General features: G+C 39.2%; 2 protein-coding genes across 4 annotated transcripts; both read right to left on the bottom strand.

Annotated features, from left to right (window-relative positions):
* Window positions 1-1,281: 1,281 nt before the first annotated feature.
* LOC135934361 (alpha-crystallin A chain) lies at window positions 1,282-21,329 on the bottom strand. 3 transcript variants are annotated; one of them, XM_065476048.1, is made up of 4 exons: window positions 21,041-21,329; window positions 18,280-18,432; window positions 16,415-16,607; window positions 1,282-1,502 (listed from the first exon to the last, which is right to left on the bottom strand). In XM_065476048.1, exons 1-4 carry the CDS (start codon window positions 21,220-21,222, stop codon window positions 1,308-1,310), a joined length of 723 nt encoding a protein of 240 aa, XP_065332120.1. In that variant the 5' UTR covers window positions 21,223-21,329; the 3' UTR covers window positions 1,282-1,307. The 3 variants fall into 3 exon arrangements, with proteins under 3 accessions (XP_065332120.1, XP_065332121.1, XP_065332123.1); XM_065476049.1 differs by having other exon boundaries at window positions 18,280-18,423; XM_065476051.1 differs by lacking the exon at window positions 18,280-18,432 and having other exon boundaries at window positions 21,041-21,321.
* LOC135934360 (uncharacterized) lies at window positions 7,134-9,733 on the bottom strand. Its single transcript, XM_065476047.1, has 4 exons — window positions 9,608-9,733; window positions 9,417-9,486; window positions 9,202-9,350; window positions 7,134-9,149 (listed from the first exon to the last, which is right to left on the bottom strand). The coding sequence occupies exons 1-4, from the start codon at window positions 9,608-9,610 to the stop codon at window positions 7,137-7,139; spliced, it is 2,235 nt and encodes a 744-aa protein (XP_065332119.1). The 5' UTR covers window positions 9,611-9,733; the 3' UTR covers window positions 7,134-7,136.
* Window positions 21,330-22,595: the final 1,266 nt, after the last annotated feature.

The raw sequence follows: 22,595 nt of genomic DNA, 5'->3' as shown, positions 1-22,595 counted from the left end.
CTCTTGTTAAGCGAAAATTCGCAGTGTATTTTTACACTTCTTTCAACGCAGCGATTGGTGTGAAAATTCTTTGAAGATTTATTGCATCTATTTTGGTTTTTGACAGCTGAAATGCGGCAGGATGACCAACAAATGCTTTTTACTTGAGATTACATAAACAAAGACTAATTCTTGGCCCCAACTGGAAACTGGACAATAAAAATGGCGGGAAATTATGATCGTTCATGGAATGCAAATTCAGAACCAAATTCTTTTGACAGTTGCAACAGATATAAAGAGCGGCAAAGCTGAAAAGTGTGAGAATTCTTTGAAAAATTCGCATCCTATAGTTAGTTTTCTGAGGAAACGCGGTGTGCATGGATTTTTTGTGACGTTTTTTGCTTCAGACAAGATCAAAAGACGGATTTGTTTGGCCGAAAACTTGTTAACATAAAAATGGCGGGAAATTCATTGCAGAATTCTTAGAACGAGAATTCCCACTGTAAATTAATTAACGCTTCTTCCGACGAATTTGGATAGTTACTAACTTAAAAAAATACAATTGATTTCATTTCTGTGTTTGAATAGCCGTGCTGCAGCTCAAGGAACACGAAAAACTCAATTCTGTTAAAGAATTTTTCAAATTTTCTGACATGCAAACTCCCGAATACCTTTCTTCTCTGCTTGAGATTAATAAAAATGCAATAATTCTTACATCTTTTGAAATAATTAAAGTATTTCCGGCCAATTACAAGCCTTAATTTAAAATTTTAGGAATTTTAGTATCTATTTTGAGGAGTATAAGAAGTAAAACAAAGGTGAATTGCCTAGAATAATTTGTATATATTTTTGGTAAAATTTTATTCTCGAAGCCAAGTGGAAAAAATACATGGTCTGCGTGTGTTTATTATTTCTCATCAGCCGAATTCCAAGCCAAATACACTTTTCGATTGTGATAAACACGCACTCGCGGCAGTGTGCGTCGGTGGAACATCTTTATTTAATAATAGCAGCATCAACTGTATGGTGCAAATAAATAGGCTTTGCGTGCTACGCCCCTTAATCATCTCGTCTCATCAGTCCTTACGCGCTATATAAATATTTATATATAACAAATAAATCCTCCCCTACAACTGCACCATCCAAAGCGGCGGATTTCCATCTTCCTTCAATTAAGTAAAAAACAATTATTTTTCTTTTGTTTATACACAAGCTATAGACATTTAATATCATTTTGGCAGAGTTCGTTTTCGCTTATTCTCAAAAGTTTTGTGCAGTGTTTAATTCTTTTTTTTCTTTCAATAAATTCCCCGGGCCATTTTTAAAATTTAGTTCTGCGCGATGGGAATCCGGGTCTCGCCGGGGCCGAGGGCCGGCAGCGGCGCCTCCACGGTCAGAACGCCGTCCTTGCTGAGGGAACTCTTGATGTCTTCAGGGTTGGTGCCCTTGGGCAGGAGGAACTCTCGGTTGTACTCGCGGTACACGCTCTTGCTGTCCGACTTCTCCTCGTGCTTCGCGTGCACCTGGAACACAAAATTGAATGATTTTTATTTTCTATTAAATAATAAATAAAAGGTAATAAAATAATTTTTAGACATGTAGGTATTTTAAAATTAATATAAATTGAAAATTCATCGATTTAATGTCCCTAAAAACCGCTCAAGGCAGCAACGAAACTAACGAACGAGGTCTACATTAAATTTATAAACAGGAAAAGTCAAAATTTGGGAATAAAATGATTTCCAAAAAGACGAGAAATGAAAATCACCCTGGAAATTAAAAATATAAAGCTTATAAAAGGCCCACCGGAGATCAGGTTGCGAATTGTTTTCGGTCCGAAGTCAATATGGCGTTGAAATTTATAATTCTTTGAATATTCACCCATTTAGAAGCTGCGCAGTAAACTTGTGCGCATCATAAGCATGCGCAGTAGGTTCAGATCGCTTATTCATCTCACAGGGAGGCTAAAAATCATTACTGCGCATGCGCAACCCTAATTAAAACCTTCTGCGCAGTCGCAATTCCCACCGGGGGCCGAGTTGCGATATGTGTTGGTTTTCCCGCCGGTCAGAAGTCAATATGGCGTCAAAATAATGGAGGCCAATCAGGAGCGTCGAAAAAAGGGGCGTGCCGACCTAATAATTTCATTCCCGCGTATTTTGTTACATTTTCATTAGCCTGATGTGCCATCTAACGGTTGATTCACCAATTACTGGGCTAATCAGCTGTTAATAAAAAGAAATCACAACAAAGGCATTCAAATTTCCCGCCATAATCTACAAGACACCACATCTGCGCGGAAAAATTGTCAAAAAATGAAGAAAAAATACGTGAAATTAGTTTTAATTTTAAAAAATATTTACACAAATTCAAAATAAATCCTTGGCAGTGAGGAAAACTTTGCCAACACAAACAAACATTCTTGAAGAAGTGTTTTTGTATACAATTTCCGCACGAACGGCGCGGTCGTAAAAGGGCGGAAAAGTCGAGCAGCGATTTTACGACACGCCGTTGAAAATGTAAAAATGCTGCTTTACAGCCGCGCACGACAATTTGCATGTTTAGCAAAGTGCAGTATTTCCGCCCGCCCGCCCGCCCGATGGCGTCCACGAAACCAACGCTGAAGAGGCGAAAGAAAGAGCAGGCAACCCTTGCTTGCAGCCAGCGCCGAGGTAATTTTAGCCCGCGCGCCAGTGACGAAATTCGAAGCAAGTCCAAGTCGCGGCCCATGTGTGTACAGTACGCAGCCACAAAACCGACAGAATTTTCTAGCTAAAAAATTAATTATTCATTTCAGTTCGGAGCAAAGCATAAAAATAAAAATTATGATAATTTTTTAAATTTTTTTTGTTCACAGAATGAGGAAAAATTTATAAATTAATTTTGTACTGGAAAAAACAATTAAATAAAGCTTCAGGATTCAAAGAAAAATTCCAAAAGTCAAAATTTACAGAAAAAACATTCCTTTTAAAAAATCCTTGACATTTTTAAACTCAATAAAAACACAAATTCCCTCCCTTTTGTGTCCGTTTCCCTGTCTCGTTATGAAAAACATAACTTCCCCCTCAATAATTCGAGATGACGACGCACTCAGTTATGATTTGCGCACGTTTATCGAGCAAAACGGGCGTCGCATTTCGGAATTTACGATCTATGCTCTCTCTTTTATACGAGACGGGAAAATCACCCCGGTGGCACGCACCCCGCGTGTGTAGGGGCGTCCCCCGAAATTGCTCTTGCTCTCGTCAGTCGGTCGGTCTTCTTCTTGCCTTGCTTGCACCCCTGCGCAGAGCAAACATTGACGTTTTTGTGTTGTGAAACGATACCGCAGTCTAAACATTATATTAGCTCGTCTCTCCTTTTGGCTTTAAAACGCCAGGCACGCGTGAGAAACGTGAAAAATATGAGCTGCAACTGCTGCTCGTCTCCACGCAGGGAGAGGAAACTTCCAGGGAAGTGGAAAAATAGAAAAAATTATTTATTTCGGATGATTAGAAAAATTTTTAAATCGTGAAAAAATAAATTGATGTCGCAAACAGGGTTAAAATTTATATTTTAATTTATTCCCACACTTTAAATTCATTGAAACCAATTTTTTGACATCAAAATCGATTCCTGAGGGTCGAAATAGGTTAAAAATGATTAAAAATGTTTTTTTAACGAGCGAGCAGAGGCTTGAAGCAAATCGCACGTTGCTTTGGCGCGCAAAATGTTTGAATCGTTTGGTCGCTACTGCGCATGCGTCCTCTCTCTGGCGTCACAGCTCTCTCAGCTGCCAATTCCAAGGAGAAAGAATGGCAGTAGCAAAAATATTCAAACGTTTTGCGCGCCAAAGCAGCGTGCATTTTGCTTTGCGCCTCTTTTCAGTCGTCACAAATCAATTTTAGATCGAAATAATCTATTTCGACCTTCAGGAATCGATTGGAATATGAAAAAATGTCTCTATAATTCTTCAGTCTTCGTAAGGGCTCAAGAAACTCGAAAAATAATCCCGCGAAAGCCAGGAAAGTCGAATAAAAAAATTAATTATTCCATTTAAAATTACTCTCTTTAGAGCAATATAATTTTTTTTGCACGTCCCCATTAATTTTATGACATTTATTGCTGCTGTCTCGTGATAAGATCGGCCACGCGCTGCTTTCGTGGAAAAATGTGTGCTTGCATGACATGTGCACTCGCGTTTTTAATAATTCAGCGCGCTGTCTGCGCCGCGTTTTGTGCATGTGTGCGACAAGCGGAAAAGCAGCTCGAAATTTACGAAATTTAGGTCGTGATTCCATCGTTGAGGAAGGAAATGAATGGACTTTATTGCGCCATGCAGACGAGGAAAGCGAGGCGTTAGCACGACGAATTTATTTATCTGTCGTCTGCGCGTGTTTAATTTCAACCGACTGAAAAATACGTGCTTTGTGCACACTGTCTGTATGCGGCGATAGAATTTGAAACACTTGTGTTTATGCCAGCATGATGATTAGACAATCGCCGGATGTGCAGTCGACGAGAAGAATTCCTGATAAGCTAGCACGGTGCATTCACTTTAAATATTTATTCAAATTTCAAAGAGCGTCTGAGATAATTTTTTTAACACCCTTTTTCGCTAAAAACAATTTAGAAATAAATTCTAAAAGGGTTCTGCATCCTTTTTAACGATCGGTCGTAAAGCCAAGAATTCTTAATTGATTTATTATCCTGTTTTTAATTTTAAGATCATCTCGGGAATTTTCAGCCCACCCAAATGGAGCCGATGAATATTCAAAGCGGTGACCAATTACGCCAACATTCCTCTTCTCACTCGCAATTTTGCATAACGGTTGCAAATTCGACCTCGGTGCCAACAGATTTGTCGAGACATCGTCCGGCTGGCTAACAGACACCGTTACTAAGAAGGTCGTCTCCGTCTCCGCACTCTCAAACGGAGAGTGTGGGCGCACAAAATTAAAGTGGATCTCTCCATAGGTGACTAGAATTGGCAATATCTTGTCTCCAAAACGATTTAACTCCTAAAATTATAATGTCGAGAAATTTCTCGAAAAATCAATGGGAAATATTTTTATATTAAATGGGGCCGCATTTACGCGCAAAAATGGCGTCTGGTAGAGTACGGCGGGAAATTTGAATGTTTTTTATTAGCAGCTCGGAAATTGGCGAATCAACCGTTAGATGGCACGACGGAAATGGAACAAAATACGCGGGAATGAAATTATTAGGTCGGCACGCCCCCTTTTTGACGCTTCTGATTGGCTGCTGGACTGTCTCTTGATTAGCCGCCATTTTTTCGACGCCATATTGACTTCTGACCGGCGGGAATTAACACAGATTGCATTCTGAACCCACAGCGGGAATTGCGACTGCGTAGAAGATTTTAATATGGTTCACGCATGCGCAGTGATGAGATTTAGCCTCTCTGTGAGATGGAGAAGCGAACTGAACTTACTGCGCATGCTTAAGATGCGCACAAGTCTACTGCGCAGCTTCAAAATGGGCGCATTTACAAAAAACTATAAATAAGTTAATTTAAGCGCCTTGAAAGCTTCCATTATACGACGCCATATTGACTTCTGACCGGCAGAAACCAACAGAGATCGCAATCCGGACCCCCGATGGGAATTACGACTGCGCAGAAGGTTTTAATATGGTTCACGCATGCGCAGAAATAAGTTTCAGCCTCCCTGTGAGATAGAGGAGCGATCTGAACATACTGCGCATGCTTAAGATGCGCACAAGTCAACTGCGCAGCTTCAAAATGGGCGCATTTACAAAAAACTATAAAAAATTTAATTTAAGCACCTTGAAAGCTTCCATTATTCGACGCCATATTGAATTCTGACCGGCGGGAACAAACACAGATCGCAACCCGTCCCCCGGTGTTGATTATAATTTCAGTTATTCACCTCTTTAATGTTTAATCCCGTATATTGATTCGTGTCTCGCGCCCACCGCGTGTCTCGAGTGAGTGTGTGTGAGTGTGAGTGTGTGTGTTAACGAGACTGTAGGTGTCAGACGGTGCGGAGGAGGCCCTGGGCAAGGACGCCTCCCTTATAAGGCCGGTGCCGCGTGCTGACGTCACGCACACCAGTCGTTGGCTCCTTCTTTCTTTATCTCTTCAAAGAGAGAAAACGCAGGTGCCCCGGCAAGATAAACACACACGCGACGGAAAAAAAGAATGAAAAAAACGCCTTAAAAGGAAGGATGTGTGTGAGTGTGTGTGTTTGCCTGCCGAAACTGCGGTATACCCGCATGGATTTTTATCTCAAAGCAGACACTGCAAGTCAGGGGTGCGAAAATCTCACTGCGCTGCAGTGAGAAAATCTCAACCCACCGCTTGTCACTGCTGCGCAGTGCGAAAAACTCACCTTTGACACCCCAAGGTGTTTCCTTGCTGTTCCACGCCGCTTCTTGGCACAATTTCGGGACAAGAGTGCATGGTCCATATTTGTGATCTTTTACTAACCTCAAATGTTAAATTCCACACTGTATTTACTTTCATTTTTAAAAGAAAAGCAGGAAATATACTAAAAAACAAGTCTTATAGCACTAGGTTTGAACTTTCGGCTCAGCAAAAACAATAAAACAAAAACAATAATAGATACAAATAAGTTGATTGGCCGGTAGTTCATTTCAATAAGCCAATGGCATTAGCTGACGAATTTTTTAACTAATTTAAGCTGTCGATGGCGCGAATCGCAATGCAATTTTATGCAGTGCATCCGACGACGAATTAAACCGGTCACGCTGCACCATGCCAAATAGTTAATATTTCCTTATTTCAGTTTTTTTTATTATCCTAATATTATTTAAGTCCTATATATAACTCATTTGTATTTTCTGAAATTGTGTAGCAGATGTATTTATTTTAAAATGAACTACTATTTTCCTTAATGGACAGGTAAAAAATCAATTCACTTTTCTTATTACCCACTACATTTATTTTAATCAAATTATGTAATAATTTAATTTCCCCTTGAATAAAAGTGATATCACTCACCTTTATCAATGTCATTAATAAAATGAAATGATCAGAGTTCCTGAAAATTTAATATGTTCTGTCTTTACACTCTTGAAATAAATCCAAAGGTGATTGATTTTTCATTTTGATATTGAATGGGGAAATAGAAACAAAAAAACTCTTTTATTTTTTACAATTGCCTTTATTTGATTTAACCAACAAATTCACAATGGTCATAAAATTTTAAAACAACATAACGCTTTCCATGGACAAGGAACAGAGGAAAAGGTTGCTGAACAGACAATTCTTTCAAAACCTTACAATGAAACAAGTTGGTTTCTTTCACTTCAAAAGCATTCCTCATGTTGTCAAAAGTTATAGTCTCTAAATTGTTTAATACAAACACGCAACGGTCATTTAAGACGAACATAGCAGCGATTAATGCGAACTGGGGGAACAATTCAGGTTCATGTTCAAGCAGCACTACAACATTTTGCTCAAAAAAAAAATTTTTGTATGTTACTGACACAGCACTTTGCAAGAATTTTTCGTCTGAGGCAATGTCTAAGAGTCTTCCAACTGCAAGACCCATTTTTATTAATCTTTTGTCAACCAAATTTCCAAGTTTATATTTGAATGTATTTGCGCCTAAAACCTTTGCGGCTTCGTCACCAAATTCGAAATCAACACACTTCCTAACTTGAAATTTGTAAGCCAGTGTGTATGGCAAGTTTTTGAAGTTTCTACAGTTTAGTGTAGCCTGTCCCAAAAAAGCATGTCTTCCTTCATATCTCATGGTCCATGTTTCTCTTGAGGGTCCAAAATTAGTCAGAACAGTTGGTGCATGCGTGAGGAAATGCATTTTTGGGGTAATGTTCTTATAGAGGTCATAATACCTGGCATTGTGAACCATGATTAAATTTTTGAGGTAGGCGATGCTTGAAATTTTTACTTCAAACGACAACATGACATTCGTAATCTGACAGAGCAAAAGGAAATTTTTGAAATGTATGTTCTCATCATCCAAATATGGGGCTAAAATGAAGGGAAGCACAAAAAGCAGGGTAATGGTCTGAGCTGCGCTTTGGCGCAAATTGCCATCTACAACATGATGGCGTTCAATCAAAGAAGGCATAGCATCTTTAAAGCAATTAGGGTAATTGAATTTTTGAATTCTTTCATTTAAATCCTCATAGGTCATGATTTTTTGTACCTCGATTAAAAAGTTGAGCATCTCTTTCATTTCTAAATCAAGGGATCCCTCAAGAATATTATGCATGGTGTCTTGCGGAAGGCAGCTGGTGATATCAAATGATGGAATTTGGTACAAAACTGACCTGCATACCACTCCAGACTGAGTGCTAATTGTTGCTTTTTCTTTTTGTGTAAGGTTAGGACAATGTAACTGTTCTAAAACAGCTTTATGTTGCAATGCGTTACGCAGGGGCATTTCACATTCAAGATGCAGTAAGTTCATATCTGCTCTTGAAATGATACAGTTTCTGCAAGGGTGGGACGCAAATCCAAAAGATTCTTTAAAGCCCCCCACTAAGTTGAGAGCAAGTCCATCACCAGCAAAATTTAGAAGGGTGCCATGTATAACCATTTCTTTTCCTCCGACACTTAGTGAAAGGCCAGAATGAGACTCGAGTACTAAAATTGTGTCGAAGAAGTCTTCTAGGAGAGTGGAGAAGCCGTAATGTTTAATGTCTGTTTGATAAGCAATACCCACAAGAAATATCTGCTTCAGGCTTGATCGTACATGTGGGGGAAGATTTAAGAGTGACCAGTACACAATCGTCATTTTATGAACTTTAACGTGGGACCCTAACGGGTTTACGAATTCACAATCATCAGTGTAGATTTGGAAAAAAAGTGGTTTGTTAGACACCTTATGGATTGCATGCTTCATAGCGATTTCACCGTCCAGGGACGAACATAGGTATCCTGGTTTCTTTCCAGGGTCATCTGTTGGAAAAATCATTTCATTCACTTCTCTGTTCTTGAACAGTTGTTCTAGGCTCTGTTTCAAAGGTACGACCATGCAGTAGCTCTCAGTCTTAGAAACGTTTTCTTGCCCAGGTCTTGTATCTTCTTCGAAGGAAGAACCAACAGGAGTTTTGATAGGACGAACAAAAGAGCAATGTTGTTCCAGCTGCTTCCGCAATTTTCTCTCGGAGTTAAGTCTTTCTAAAATTACTCGTTGACTACCGTGTTCATCAGACTAAAATGATAAAAATTTAGTTCCCTTTGAAAAATGTTCGCAAAAATTTTACCTTCTTGTAGTGCTCCAGGAGTTCTTGCATTTTGGAGCAAACGTATGGAACACCAGACTGACTCATATGGAACTGGTCCTCCAGGCGAACTAGGAATTTCAGAGCCGCCAGTTGAAAATCTGATACTTCCTCCACACTAGTCGTACATTCTATGTGAGGAAAAATCAGCAAATATTTAGTAAATTATAAGAGTATCTAAATTTCAAAATATTTACCATGTAGAATTTCATCATCCGATGAGGAGGAAGCTTCATTCATAGGTTGACTTGAAGCAAATTGTTCACTCTAAATTACAAATAAAATTTTAAAATATGAAGATTAAATTTATTATTTCTTAAATTCATCAAGGATATGTAAAATACTGAAAAAAATTTAGGGTCAATGTTGCGCAAGAAAAAATACATACCATGGTTTCATGAGACGGAAACTCACTTGAACTTCTTAATGCGTTTATTGATTATTTCAGTGGTCAGTTCAATATGTAATCAAATCAATGAATGACGGAAAAAACAAAGAAAATTTTTCGTTGGCCTGCATACTCTGCTTTTGTTTTAGAATCTGTAATGGGCGAGGCTTTGCTCACACACATTGTTGGGTTTTCGGAAAGGAGATAATTTTTTTTACAAAAGTTTGTCATTTTTTCTATTATCATAATTGCAATCCTTTTATAGGAAAAAATCATGGATGAAATTTGTTTTTAAAATCATTTGCTTAAGTGCGATATCATAAATATTAAGTTAGTAATTAGTTTTAAATTTAATTTTTGTCAGGCGTGTTTCAATCTGTTCTCTACACCCCAACACGACGATTTTGTTCAAAGGAGGGATTTTGTTCATCATAAATTCATGATTAATTACAAAGTCGGCGGTGACCCAGGGCTAAAAACGAGACCTTAATATTCTTCTTGTTTTTGAAAACAAGAGCTCTGAGGCTATTATAATCAGGTATGTATTGTGTTGGCTATTTTTTTTCCTTTTTACATTAATATACATAACACATATTTCTTTAATTTGCAATGTCCTTTCGATTTTTTTAAATGCTTAAATATTGTGAAACATAAATTAGCCTACAATTCTATGGATATTTAATGCAGCATGCATTTTTGTCAATAATAAAAGCTAAATTTTATTTGTTGCACTAAAAATTTTGTATGATAATATGTGACTATTTTATCATATTATGTAGGATAGTGATTAAATTCAGACGTTATTTCTCTGATCGATTTATCTGCATAACATTCAATAATCCAATTTCATATTACAGATGATCAAGTTTAAAAATGGAAAAGGTCACTATTGAGTTCATGGACCACTGCTTCAAACTTAAAATTGACAGGACATCCCCTGGATACAGCAATGATCTCGCATCAATGAAAGATGCACTCAGTTCATATGCTGAAACCAAAAATGCATACATCAATTCCAAACTGAGCAATCATTTTCCTATTTTTTCCAAATTTGATGAAAAGCGAGGAAAATTCATCGAAATTGACGACGATGATGAAATTGCCTGTGAAACAGACCGAGTGTGCTTGAAGCTCTCCCCATTCGAGTCTCCGACTAAAACCAAGAATAAAACTCCAGAAGATGTAATATCTTTTGTAAATTATATTTTGAAATTATATTGCTAGATCATGATTATAGGCCCGTGCTCTTGCCACGGAGAGCAACAAACCCCCAGTTGTCCAGCCTGCCTTTGGATTGACAATCGACGACTACTCTGAGCAGAGGACAAATGAACCTCCAATTGAACCAAATGAAAATAGCGAAGGAATTGAAAGCATACAGGTTTTTTTCAAATTTTATAATTGAATTTTATATATTTTAATTAATCATTATAGCCAATGGAGCTTGATGCCAATGAATCAGCTGATTTGTATGCTGTCTCCAAGCCTAAAAAAAAACGTTCAGGAGGCTCAAGCACCAGATTATATACTTTAGATGAAATCCCACTGCCTCAATTTCGACCATCAAACCTGAAAATCATAGGCGAGGGCAAGTTTCTTCTTGACTCTGGTCCTGTTATTGATGAGGCAACTTCTTTCCTCCTGCACGAAATTTCTTGGCGTCCCACATCAGGACTTTATGAAGTGTATACGAAAGCCTTATTAGCTGCAAACCCAACAATGGTGTTTAAATGTGACCCTGGACAAGATTGCTGGGTATAGTTTGAATATTTAAAAAAATCGTATATTTTTTAATTAAAATAATTAAAGGAATTTGTCAAGGATATGATCGTCAAGAAGGCAAAGTACATCAGGAGACGGGACAGGCAAAACCAAAGTCTACTTGACCTGGAAGCCGATCCAGCTCAAAAACAGAAGTATATATGTCCACATATTAAATTAAGTATTTTTATTAAAGCTATTATTTATTGGGATACGCGTGTCTTATAGAAAGCAGCAGAAACTCCTTCCTACACAAGGAAATGACACAAATCCAAGTGAACCTAACAACATCAACGAAGATTTACCTGACTTCAACAGTCGCATTGCACTCGCAAAAGCAGAAATGACTCTGGCAGCAGCAATTGGTAAAATCCCGTCGTACTCGGATTACAAAAACGTATGTGGTTGTTTTTAAATTTTGTATTATGGTGAAATTTGGGTAAAACCTATGCAATTAAGTAATAAATTTTCCTAACTTTCAGCTTGTGAGTGATTTGGGAGAAATTTTAGGTGTTTCTTCCTGCCTTGATGCTGAAAAGTTTGATGTTTTCTATCGAAAACTCTCTTCAATTTTGGAACTCCCATGTCGGAAAGAAAGTGAAAAACTTTTACTTCTTCATTCATTGGAAAAGAAGCTTCATCCGCACAGCCTCAAGAAGTGCCCAAAGGCTTTTAATTATATTAGGGTAATTTTAGAATTTCATTTTAATTAGATAAAAAAATGTGATATTTTAATTTATTCTAGCTTGCTGACCCAACTGTAAGCACAGTAATGCCAAGCCAGATTATTTCAATCCCACCAGTTTCTGTTGCATACGTCTCCCCCTGCGGCAATATCAAAAAGGCCTTCATTTTAGGAGAAAATAGGGTTCTATACGAACTCAAAAATCCAATGGCCTCTGAGATCATCTGTCTGCTCCATTCTATGTACTATATCTTTGATCTGAGGTACCCTCGATCAAGCCACCTTGTATTTGAGTTCCTCGACTCATCTCTGTGGGGAAAGGAGATTAAAAGCCAGTCTAAAACTTTTAAGGCCATAATGAATCTCTTTTCAGAAGAGGTTTAATCCATTATCATACGTGTCGTTTTCCTTTGCGTATTAAGCAAAAATTCTTGCTTCAATTTTAATTTAAATAGATCATATAGTGGCAGACCACATTTGTTAATTAAATCTGAGACTCACTAAATTTTCCACTGCTCCTTTTGCAATTGTCAAGTTGTATAAACAGTGTATATGACCATAGCATATTTGTCACATCATGATTTTAATCAAATAAAGGCAATTGTAAAAAATGAAAGGTGTTTTTGTTTCTATTTCCCCATTCAATATCAAAATGAAAAATCAATCACCTTTGGATTTATTTCAAGAGTGTAAAGACAGAACATATTAAATTTTCAGGAACTCTGATCATTTCATTTTATTAATGACATTGATAAAGGTGAGTAATATCACTTTTATTCAAGGGGAAATTAAATTATTACATAATTTGATTAAAATAAATGTAGTGGGTAATAAGAAAAGTGAATTGATTTTTTACCTGTCCATTAAGGAAAATAGTAGTTCATTTTAAAATAAATACATCTGCTACACAATTTCAGAAAATACAAATGAGTTATATATAGGACTTAAATAATATTAGGATAATAAAAAAAACTGAAATAAGGAAATATTAACTATTTGGCATGGTGCAGCGTGACCGGTTTAATTCGTCGTCGGATGCACTGCATAAAATTGCATTGCGATTCGCGCCATCGACAGCTTAAATTAGTTAAAAAATTCGTCAGCTAATGCCATTGGCTTATTGAAATGAACTACCGGCCAATCAACTTATTTGTATCTATTATTGTTTTTGTTTTATTGTTTTTGCTGAGCCGAAAGTTCAAACCTAGTGCTATAAGACTTGTTTTTTAGTATATTTCCTGCTTTTCTTTTAAAAATGAAAGTAAATACAGTGTGGAATTTAACATTTGAGGTTAGTAAAAGATCACAAATATGGACCATGCACTCTTGTCCCGAAATTGTGCCAAGAAGCGGCGTGGAACAGCAAGGAAACACCTTGGGGTGTCAAAGGTGAGTTTTTCGCACTGCGCAGCAGTGACAAGCGGTGGGTTGAGATTTTCTCACTGCAGCGCAGTGAGATTTTCGCACCCCTGACTTGCAGTGGAGAGTGAGTGACGCTCGATTGATGTTTTTATAATCGGTCTGCGGGAAACGGTTTAAAATGCGAGCGACTTTGTAATTTTCTGACAGCCACCAGCTGTCACTGATTAATAATGCTTAATCTAAATATTTTTTCTACTAAACGACTCAGATTTTTAAGAATTCCTAAATCGAATCGAGAACTAGATAACGGTAAATAAATTTTACTTGGAGATCCTTTGTCCATTTTAGGAAAATGTTATTTAATACCTACGCTCAAATCAGTTTTCCCAGACCGTTGAATAAAGGTACCGGCTGTTTTTTTTTTTTTTTTTTTATAGTGAAATATTTTAAAAAGGGTTTTTACTGGAAAATCCTTGTTGCCAATGCATGAACTCGTCTTTTAGGATTAATTTGAAGCCTAAATTGACCTGTAAATTTTTTAGAAAAGTGTCTGCAATTGTCTCCTTACTTGAAATTCTATTTTATTTCTAAACTAAGAGTTTCCCTGAGAGGTTTCATAGGCTGTTGGATAGATCTCGACCAGAGGAATCGAAACCTGCCGAGAAAATGTGGGCAAGCGCTGGAAAATTTGAAGAAAAATTGAATTTTTACCAAAGCAAAAGGGCCTTTTCTTGATGAAAACAAATTACTTCTCGATTTACTACTTATTGCATCCAACAATTTTATTAATTTTTAATTGTCGCCCTTGTATTGATCCACTTTCAGCCATTTTAAAATTTAATTTATAATTTTAACATGTTTTTCAAATGGTAAGGATGTCTCCTTACTTGATAAATCTGATTTTATTTCTGTAGAACAAATCAACTGCTGTATTGATCCATTTTAAAACCTGATAATAAAATTGACCGCAGCCTACACGGATTCCATTTCCTAATTTATTCAAAACCAAATCGATTCCCACAGCAAACCCTTCACGCCGCATAGAACAAAAAGGAGAATTACCAGTTGTAACAAAGCCGTGTACTACAACGGACGACAAAGTCAGGTTGCGTGGCGCTATATTTATGTATAATAAAAGTGCCGTGACCCTAATCTGCAGGCGGTTGTTCAACCGCCGGCCGACGCTGCATGGGAGTTAGTACGGCCCACGAATCTTGGCGCTAATTAACGCGTGCACACACAAAACGCTTGTTTGTCCATTATTTACGAGGCCCTCTGGCCGGCTTTTACGGCCGGTGTCGATCGGAAATAAAAAAGAAAAAAAATAAGTTTTTCGAGAGTGATATTAAGCCATCATTAGTCTGCCGGGCGCCGGACTCGCAGGCGCCGAGGGGCACGCTTCCGCCTACGCAGGAATTCCGAATTCTTATGGGAATGAAGGCGGGGTTTTATGGGCGAGACGAGTTAGAATGTTATTCCGAAGGGAGAACTGTTTTTGGGACGGCACCAAGTATAAAAGGTTTCTTTGTTTGTCTAGAAAACAGCTCCAAAAGATTGTTTTTACACCGAAGTTTCGAGACAACTGAAAATATTAAATTGTCCACCAATTTTTAGCCTCCAAACGAATCTGAGGACTGCTAACAATAAATCCTCCGTGACAGAACACAATTCCTGCGCCGATAAATCTCCAAGACGTTTCGGAAACGTTAAAAATAAAAAATGGAGAGTTTGCAAAGCGTCTGGGCAGGTCGTGAGGTCGTCAACCCGGCGGCGCGGGGTTGTTTTGCCGGGCGTCGTCATTACTCATTCTGTCAGGCTGTCCCCGCGCGCGGCCGGCGCCCGCGAATCGATACCGCATGTGTATGAATTTCACTCGCGTCGCGTGTCGTGTTCGTGTGGCCAGACCGCAAAGTCAATCAATCCCCGCGGATGCACGCGTACCTTATTTTATTATTATTTCTTGTCGTGTCTGGTTTTTCGTCTCGAAAGAGTAAGTAAATGTGACGCGCAGAGAGAAGAGGTGCTTTAAATAAACGAGGGTGCAAATGCCAGCGCCTAACCTTTTTCACCGACGCCCGTTACGCGATACTGCCACGGAAAATGGGCGAGATGAGCTAAATTTAGAATGGGGGACAATGTAATACTGATATTTTAAGCGAAAATTCCAAAGGTACCCCCCGAATTAAGACTGGAGGTCCGTTTGCAGAGGAAAATTCATTTTTATGAATAAAACTCGAGGAGAAGTCCTGTTCCTCAATCCAAATAGCCACAAGAGGATCGAAAAATCGTGATTTTGGCTCTATGTGAGATTTTTTCAAAATAATTTCAACGTTTTCTCGGGTTTGTAGCCATGAAAGGGGTAAATTTTTCCAGAAATAGCACTGACTTCAGTTTAAGACTGTCTTTGACGAAGTTTCTGAGCTCACCAATCGATTCCTGAGGGTCGAAATAAGTAAAATGGACTTTTTTTCCGACCAAAAAGTGCAGCGCGACGTGCGAACTTTTTTTCCCGCCAAAACAATATGAACGTATGAGTACTGCGCATGCGTCAGAGCCAGCTGGATGTGACAAAGAATTCATTCGTACAGGCAGTCTCTCTGCAAGTGCTAAAACCAGCTCTCACGCATGCGCAATTCTCGCAAATACGTTAATTTAGTTTTGGCGGGAAAAAGTTCGCAAGTTACGCTCGACTTTTAGGTCCCCTTTAAATATCCCCTTTCCCTAATTCGACCCTCAGGAATCGATTGGTGAGCTCAGAAACTTCGTAAAAGTCGGTCTTTTAAGTAAAAATTTCGAAAGTACCCCCCGCCCTAAGACTGGAGGTTCGGTTGAAAAGAAAAGCTAATTTCTCTAATAAATAAGTAAAAAATCGAGTTGAAAAACATTCCTATTATACGAATGGACTCTCCAGCCTCAAGAGTGGGCTCCAGTGTGATTATTTTCAAACAATCTTTCACAATTTTCAATTTACAATGAAGAAAAATAAATCCTCGACTCACCATAAGTTTGTTGTCGACCGTCTTGACTATGATTTCCTCAGGGGCGTACTGGCTGACATCAAAGCGGAGCTTCAGCATTTTGTTGTCGTCACCGTCGGGCTGGATGAGCGGAGAGTCAAGTCCGTCGAGCCAGGTCCTGACCTCGCCGCCGCCCGTGCGGCCATCGCTGCTGGTCGTGGTGCTCGACGACGAGCTGCCGAGCAAATTGAGAAGAAAGGTGATACCGGTGTGACACGACACACGCAAACACTGTCGGATTATTCATTTACGGTGATATAAACGTGAACATTGCTTGGGTGTCTGTGCGACAATTGCGATCGACAAGCGATTCAAATGGATTGACGTGGGACCTATAGCAGTCGGTCATGGGAGCGCAAATCATTTCAAATGGGGACATTTCTATTTAAGATATATTTTTTATTTATTTTTGGTCTAAAATATCCCGTTTCATGCTAACAGAACGGCTTTAGATAATTTTATAGATAAAATAACAGCCGAGAATTTAACACAGGAATAAAACAGAAACTTCATTCGTGCCGCAATAAACAAAGTCGTTGCCACACGGTGAAGAACATTTTTTTTATCAAGCGGAGGGCGCGGAACTGCATGGTACCGAATATAAGGAGCTTGTATATTTTGACTCCTTCTTGCGTGAAGCGTATTTCTGCTCACCTTTCAACTAGAAATGTCTAAAACCAACTATAAACTAAAATATCTCTATAAAATATGCCACCTAGATTTTCCTATCAACTTATTTTATCATTTTCTAGCTTGATCGCAATTAAAGTGGAATGATAGCGATTTTTTTATTTTAAAAAGTGGCCCAAAATCCAAAATTTCAAATTTTACCAGCGAAGGAAATTAATTGCTTCCGGGGTGAGAAAAATTATGAAAATTTAATTGTGATAAAGATAAAAAATAGTGCTTTTGAGTCTTGAGAGTTAATTTTAATTTTTTTTCAAAAATTGCAGATTTTCGAAAGGGGTGTGCGTTTGGCCTGATTAAAACTCACCAGTTAATATAGTGTCAAAAAGTGCCTAAATTCAGATAGCTGATGAAATTTCCTGTTTTTTTTCGATTGAGCAAATTTTTTCAAATTTAAATTTTCCGCCAAAAATTAGTTCGGAAATTTTAACTGGCCGTTAAAGAACCTTTAAATTTTTTTGAGGAAAAATAAAAATAGCCAAAATCAAGTTAATTTATTCGAGAATCATCTCAGAAAAATTATTTTGTAACAAAGCGAGAGGCGACAGCAGGAAAAAACGTGCCACGCCCCCTCTGTCAACCAATCAGTTGGTTTTTATCCCAAATTTCCAGCGCTTGACCATGTTTTCTCAAAAAATTTGTAATCTTTTGACTGAGATCTATCTGAAAATGTGAGCCTTTCTTTGGGGAAACACGGAAATTCAGTGAAAATCACGATTGCAAAATTCCTGTTGAGAATTCTCCATTTAAAACAATGCTAACTTTCAGGCCGATTTTCTCGAAAATTTCCAGCGCTACCTATTGATTTTTATAGCAGTCCATGATCCCTAGGACCTAATCTGTATGTTTTGAAAGATTTTGCGGTGAAATTCACTATCATTCCAATTTAAAAATAATAAATAAACTCGGCTGCCTGACGTGGATCGAGAGTTTCGACTTTTCGAGACAACAATAAATAAAAATTCCATTCCATGCGAGAGGAAGCAGTTAGAGTGTAAAGGAACAAGCCATGCGGTGAGGGCATCGATTAAATCTTCTGAAGAATACAAGCGTGCGTTTAGTGGAACAATGCGGGGGCGTGTGTGTGTGAGTGTGTGTTTCGGATGCAAATTTATACGCGTCGCGCGGTCGTGGCGCGGGTGGGAAGCGGGAAGCCGCACCTGTGGAAGGTTGACGAGGTGGTGGTGCGCTCCTCCTTCTGCTCCTTTTGCGGCTGTGTCGGCGGCGGCGGCTGCGGCGCCGCCTTGGCCGCGCCGGCGGCGCTCCCGGGGCCGACCCAGCTCTTGGTGCTCTCGCTGCTGTGGCTTTGGTGACTGAAGTGTTAGTCCCACAGGGAAAAGGAGCCGCGCGGGGCGGGGCAGGGCAGGAGGGCAAGCGGGTTAATCAAAACACAACTTGCATTAGTCCCGATCGAGAGTTTGCGTTAGAGTAAATTGGCTTTTTGTTTTAAATTGGATTGAAAATTAAAATTTAAATAAATATTTATTTTTAAAACCCGTTGGGAAAGTCCATATTGTTCGGAGACACCAAACAAAATGTTTTTCTTGTGCGTGAAACCGAAATCGTCCGCCAAAGATGGGGGCGTAACCGAGGGAATACAATATGGCGGCCCAACACGCCCCCTATGAGCGGCGAGCTTCTTGCCTGCCCTGTCCGGGCCTCCATATTGTATTCCCTCGGTTACGCCCCCTCAATAAACAGTGGAAATCGACCGCCGAAGAGGGGGCGTAACCGAGGGAACACGATATGGCGGTGCGGACGCGCCCTATAGGAGCAGTGAGCAATGCATTCTTGCTGTTTGTGTCCACGCCACCATATTCTAGTCCCTCGGTTACGCCCCCCTCTTCGGCGGCCGATTTCTGCTGTTTCTTGAGGGGGGCGTAACCGAGGGAATACAATGTGGCGGCGCACCACGCTCCCTATGGGCGGCGAGCAGTATCCGCGCCGCCATATTCTAGTCCCTTGGTTACGCCCCCTTCTTCGGCTGTTTCGACGCCGAACATTTCGGTTTCACGCACATAAAAAAATCGGCCAGAAAATCTGGTATTTTTTAATACCAAAAGTCGAATGGAACATTTTATCGGGACAAAATAATTTTTGCTGTCGTTTCTACAGCATTGAATTTGGTTTTCAGCCCGTCAAATAAAATATTTTTACTCAGGAGCTGAAATTCTTTGCAAAACTCCGAAAATTTAAAATTACCAGAAGATTAAATAATAAACAGAGCCTAAAATAATGTCCAAATCAATCGAAAAGCCGTTTTAAAATTAGAATTTCCATTTTAAACAAACAAACCATTAAGAAAAAATACCAATCCAATTTAAAAGACATGAATTTTGGGAAGAATTTCGTTTGTGAGCTGAGCAGAAGCAGCAGACGAGGATTAAATTGTTATCAAAGTAAGAAGTGTGTTATCTATCTGCGTGGCTCAATTAAAGGGATTAGCCCCTTTTAGGCGTTACAAAAAAATAATTTTTTTTAACTCTCCTCGCGTCCAACAAAGAGGCCGTCTGTTCATTCGCGCGCTGAGGTCATACGCCTCTCGATTTCCTGTGCATAAAAAATAACGAACGAACGAAACCCTTGCCGTGACCTCCGAAGCGATATATTATTTTTTATGCAAAACGAGCAGCCAAATTGGAGCAGCAGCCGTTTGTCTATTATTCAGATGGGCCGCGAGAAGCGTCAATTTGCCTAATTGGATTAGCCTGCTTCTCGAGACGCCGACGACCAAGGGTGTGGCGAAGAAGGAGTCAAATCGCAAGCACACGTGACCCGCCAAACCGAAACCAAATTTTTGGCTTGAAAAATAATTCGAAATTTAAATTTTAAATCGTTTTAAATTGATATAGTTCGACTAAAACCGTGATTTTTTATAGTAAAAAAATTATATCACAATTTTAAATTAAATTTTCGACTGTTTTTAAATTAAACTCATCAACGAATTAATTTAAATAATAATCCACCGAACCGAAACCAAATTTTTGGCTTGAAAAATTCGAAATTTAAATTTTAAATCGTTTTCAATTGATATAATTCGACTAAAACCGTGATTTTTTATGTTAAAAAAAATTAAATCACAATTTTATATTAAATTTTCGACTCTTTTTAAATGAAACTCATCAATCAACGAATTAATTTAAATAAAATCCAGTGAAAGCGGTAGTAACGCACACCCTATTTGTATGTATTTAAATTAAAGCGTCGCCGCCCAGCATCCGATTCGACCTTGAATGCAGCTCGTGTGTGAGTGTGTGTGTCGTGTTTGGACAAATATGGTGTCGGCCAAGCGGAATTATTCGCACATAAAAGGCTTCTCGCTGCGGTGCCACAAGTCGCGGCGAATAATGAAATTGGTCCCGAGTGTTTGCGGTCGAAACCAGACACCCGCGCGGCTCCCCCTTTTTTTAATGAGAGGCAAAACAGAAGCTGAGAGAGTAATTATTTTCGACTGGAGAGAAAGAGAACGAACAATAATTCTCGCATCGAATACAAAGAAGTGTCACTTGTTGTTTTTTGCTCGTTTTGTGTGCCAGCGAGCGATGAAGTCATCTTGAGCGTGACGTCACCCTCCGTGCACATCAATTTATTTATTTACAGGCCGCCAGATTCAATTAGCCGGTAATTATGCTCCGATCGAAAAGCGCAACGTCATTTAATCTCGAGAAGTGCTTAAAAAATTAATTCGAAAAAGTCGTGACTGCCCATTGGAATTGATTCAATTCCCCGAGACCGAGAAGTGGAGAAAGGTCAAGGTTTCAGCCAGTCCAGCTGGGTTTGAAACCCCTCCCTCTTCCCGCAAGAATTTAAATTTAAAAAAAATCCCTTTAATCGAGCCAGCAGTTTTTGATTTTTTTAGTAAAAAGTGAGTAACTCAGCAAAAACGTGGATATATATAAAAAAACACGCATTCCAACTCACCTAGTGGTGGATTTGAAGAAATTCGATTCGCGGTTCATCAATTCAGATCGGAATTTGGTCATCTCGTCTTCCATCTTCCGCATTTCGGCGTCGAACCGCTCTCGGATGTTGCTGAATTCCGAGTCGATCACACTGAAGTCGCCCAGCTTGATGGGGATGTTCCTCTTGTTGCCGTCGGCCATCGTTTCCAACCACAAATTCGGCGAAATTCGAGTTTAAAAATCGAGTCGGAGTGACACTCACTAGGGACAGTGGCGCGGGATGCTGTGCGAGTGCTGCTCGAGTCTCGAGTCGTGGCTCTGCTGCGCCGGCCCTTCCTATATAAATAAGCGCCGCGACTAGAGCGGCGACACTGCGTACTAATGCAGGTGGGAAGTGGGATACGAGGCTCGTCATCTTGCCCACTGCTATTACGATGTACACAAATGCCCACGCCCACTTTCATGGGTTGCTTTGTCAGTAACGACAAGAAATTCGCAAAAGTGGGCGTGACGGTTTTTAGAAAAGTCGCAGTCCTTTTCTTTCTAGAAATAAAACCGGTTATATTTAAAAAATACAGGTAATATTCTCGGTTATTAATGAAAAAGTACCGGTATTTTCTCGTTTTAAACCGGTGACAGACGTTTTGCATGGAGGTGAGCCACCGGTTTATTTTTAAAAAGATAACCGGTCCACTGTGTGGGCTTTTCTCGCGATCGATTGCGGTCTGTGGGAGGCTGAGGCTCTCGGCTGTGACTCTCCGCGAGCGCGTGCTTTGTGAAACGGTGTGTTTTGCTGCTTTTCTTGGAGCGCTGCATCATTGATGCTGCCTCCGCGCTGCTCTCGGCGAATCTTCTAGTTGCCGCCTTCTCGTTCGTGATGCATTCATTGTGTCGTCACGTTGAGTCAGGCCGTGCACCGCGCTCGATTCGCAGGCTAAAAATGGAATTGGATTAATACACTCGGCACTTTGGTGTTGCCGCAATTCTAATCGTTTATTATTATTCCCTGCAGCTTGGTTTATTTAAAAGCGTAAACAAACTGGTTTTCGCTCATGACTAAAATTGGACTCCTGACTATTTCGCATTGCAGGAACAGTATTTTTTTTTTAATTGAATGAGGAGCTTCTGGAAAATGATGATCAACTGAAAAGCTGGCCGCTTTGAGATTATTCTGTGGAGGAGTTTAAATTAATTAAAAACCAATTAAAAAATTTCTCTTTTTAAATTACTTAACTTTGAGTCATTAATTTATTTTCTGTCCGCGTTTGATTTTATTTTAAAAATTTCAGAAATAGAAATATACAGATTATAAAAAAAGGAAATAAATTTAATTCTAGAATTAATTATTTTTCATATTTTCCCTGCACTCAGGCGAATTTCATTAAAACAGAAAGACGATATTTTTATTCTTCAAAGGGATATCATGTTTTGTAAACCAACGCAACACGGAAAGAACCTGAGGAATTCGCGTTTGCTCAATCATAACATTTTCATGCCCTTAATCAGCCGGTATGAGGACGCATTCAGGTTCATATTCTCGTCTCAAATAACGCTTTTGGCGTGATTAAGTTCGC

Source organism: Cloeon dipterum, chromosome 1 (assembly GCF_949628265.1).
Source record: "Cloeon dipterum chromosome 1, ieCloDipt1.1, whole genome shotgun sequence".
NCBI lineage: Eukaryota > Metazoa > Arthropoda > Insecta > Ephemeroptera > Baetidae > Cloeon > Cloeon dipterum.
The sequence above is the reverse complement of the archived record's forward strand: the minus strand, read 5'-3'. Positions and strand labels throughout refer to the sequence as shown.

What these genes read in the sequence shown, in the direction of transcription:
- LOC135934361 (XM_065476048.1), bottom strand. Translation starts at nt 21,222, where the DNA reads ATGGCCGACGGCAACAAGAGGAACATCCCCATCAAGCTGGGCGACTTC. An exon ending in TTCTTCAAATCCACCACTAG is followed by an intron (nt 18,433 to 21,040) that starts GTGAGTTGGAAT and finishes CTAACACTTCAG; the next exon opens with TCACCAAAGCCACAGCAGCG. An exon ending in ACCTCGTCAACCTTCCACAG is followed by an intron (nt 16,608 to 18,279) that starts GTGCGGCTTCCC and finishes TTTGCTCGGCAG; the next exon opens with CTCGTCGTCGAGCACCACGA.
- LOC135934360 (XM_065476047.1), bottom strand. An exon ending in GGATGATGAAATTCTACATG is followed by an intron (nt 9,351 to 9,416) that starts GTAAATATTTTG and finishes TTCCTCACATAG; the next exon opens with AATGTACGACTAGTGTGGAG. An exon ending in TCCTGGAGCACTACAAGAAG is followed by an intron (nt 9,150 to 9,201) that starts GTAAAATTTTTG and finishes TTATCATTTTAG; the next exon opens with TCTGATGAACACGGTAGTCA.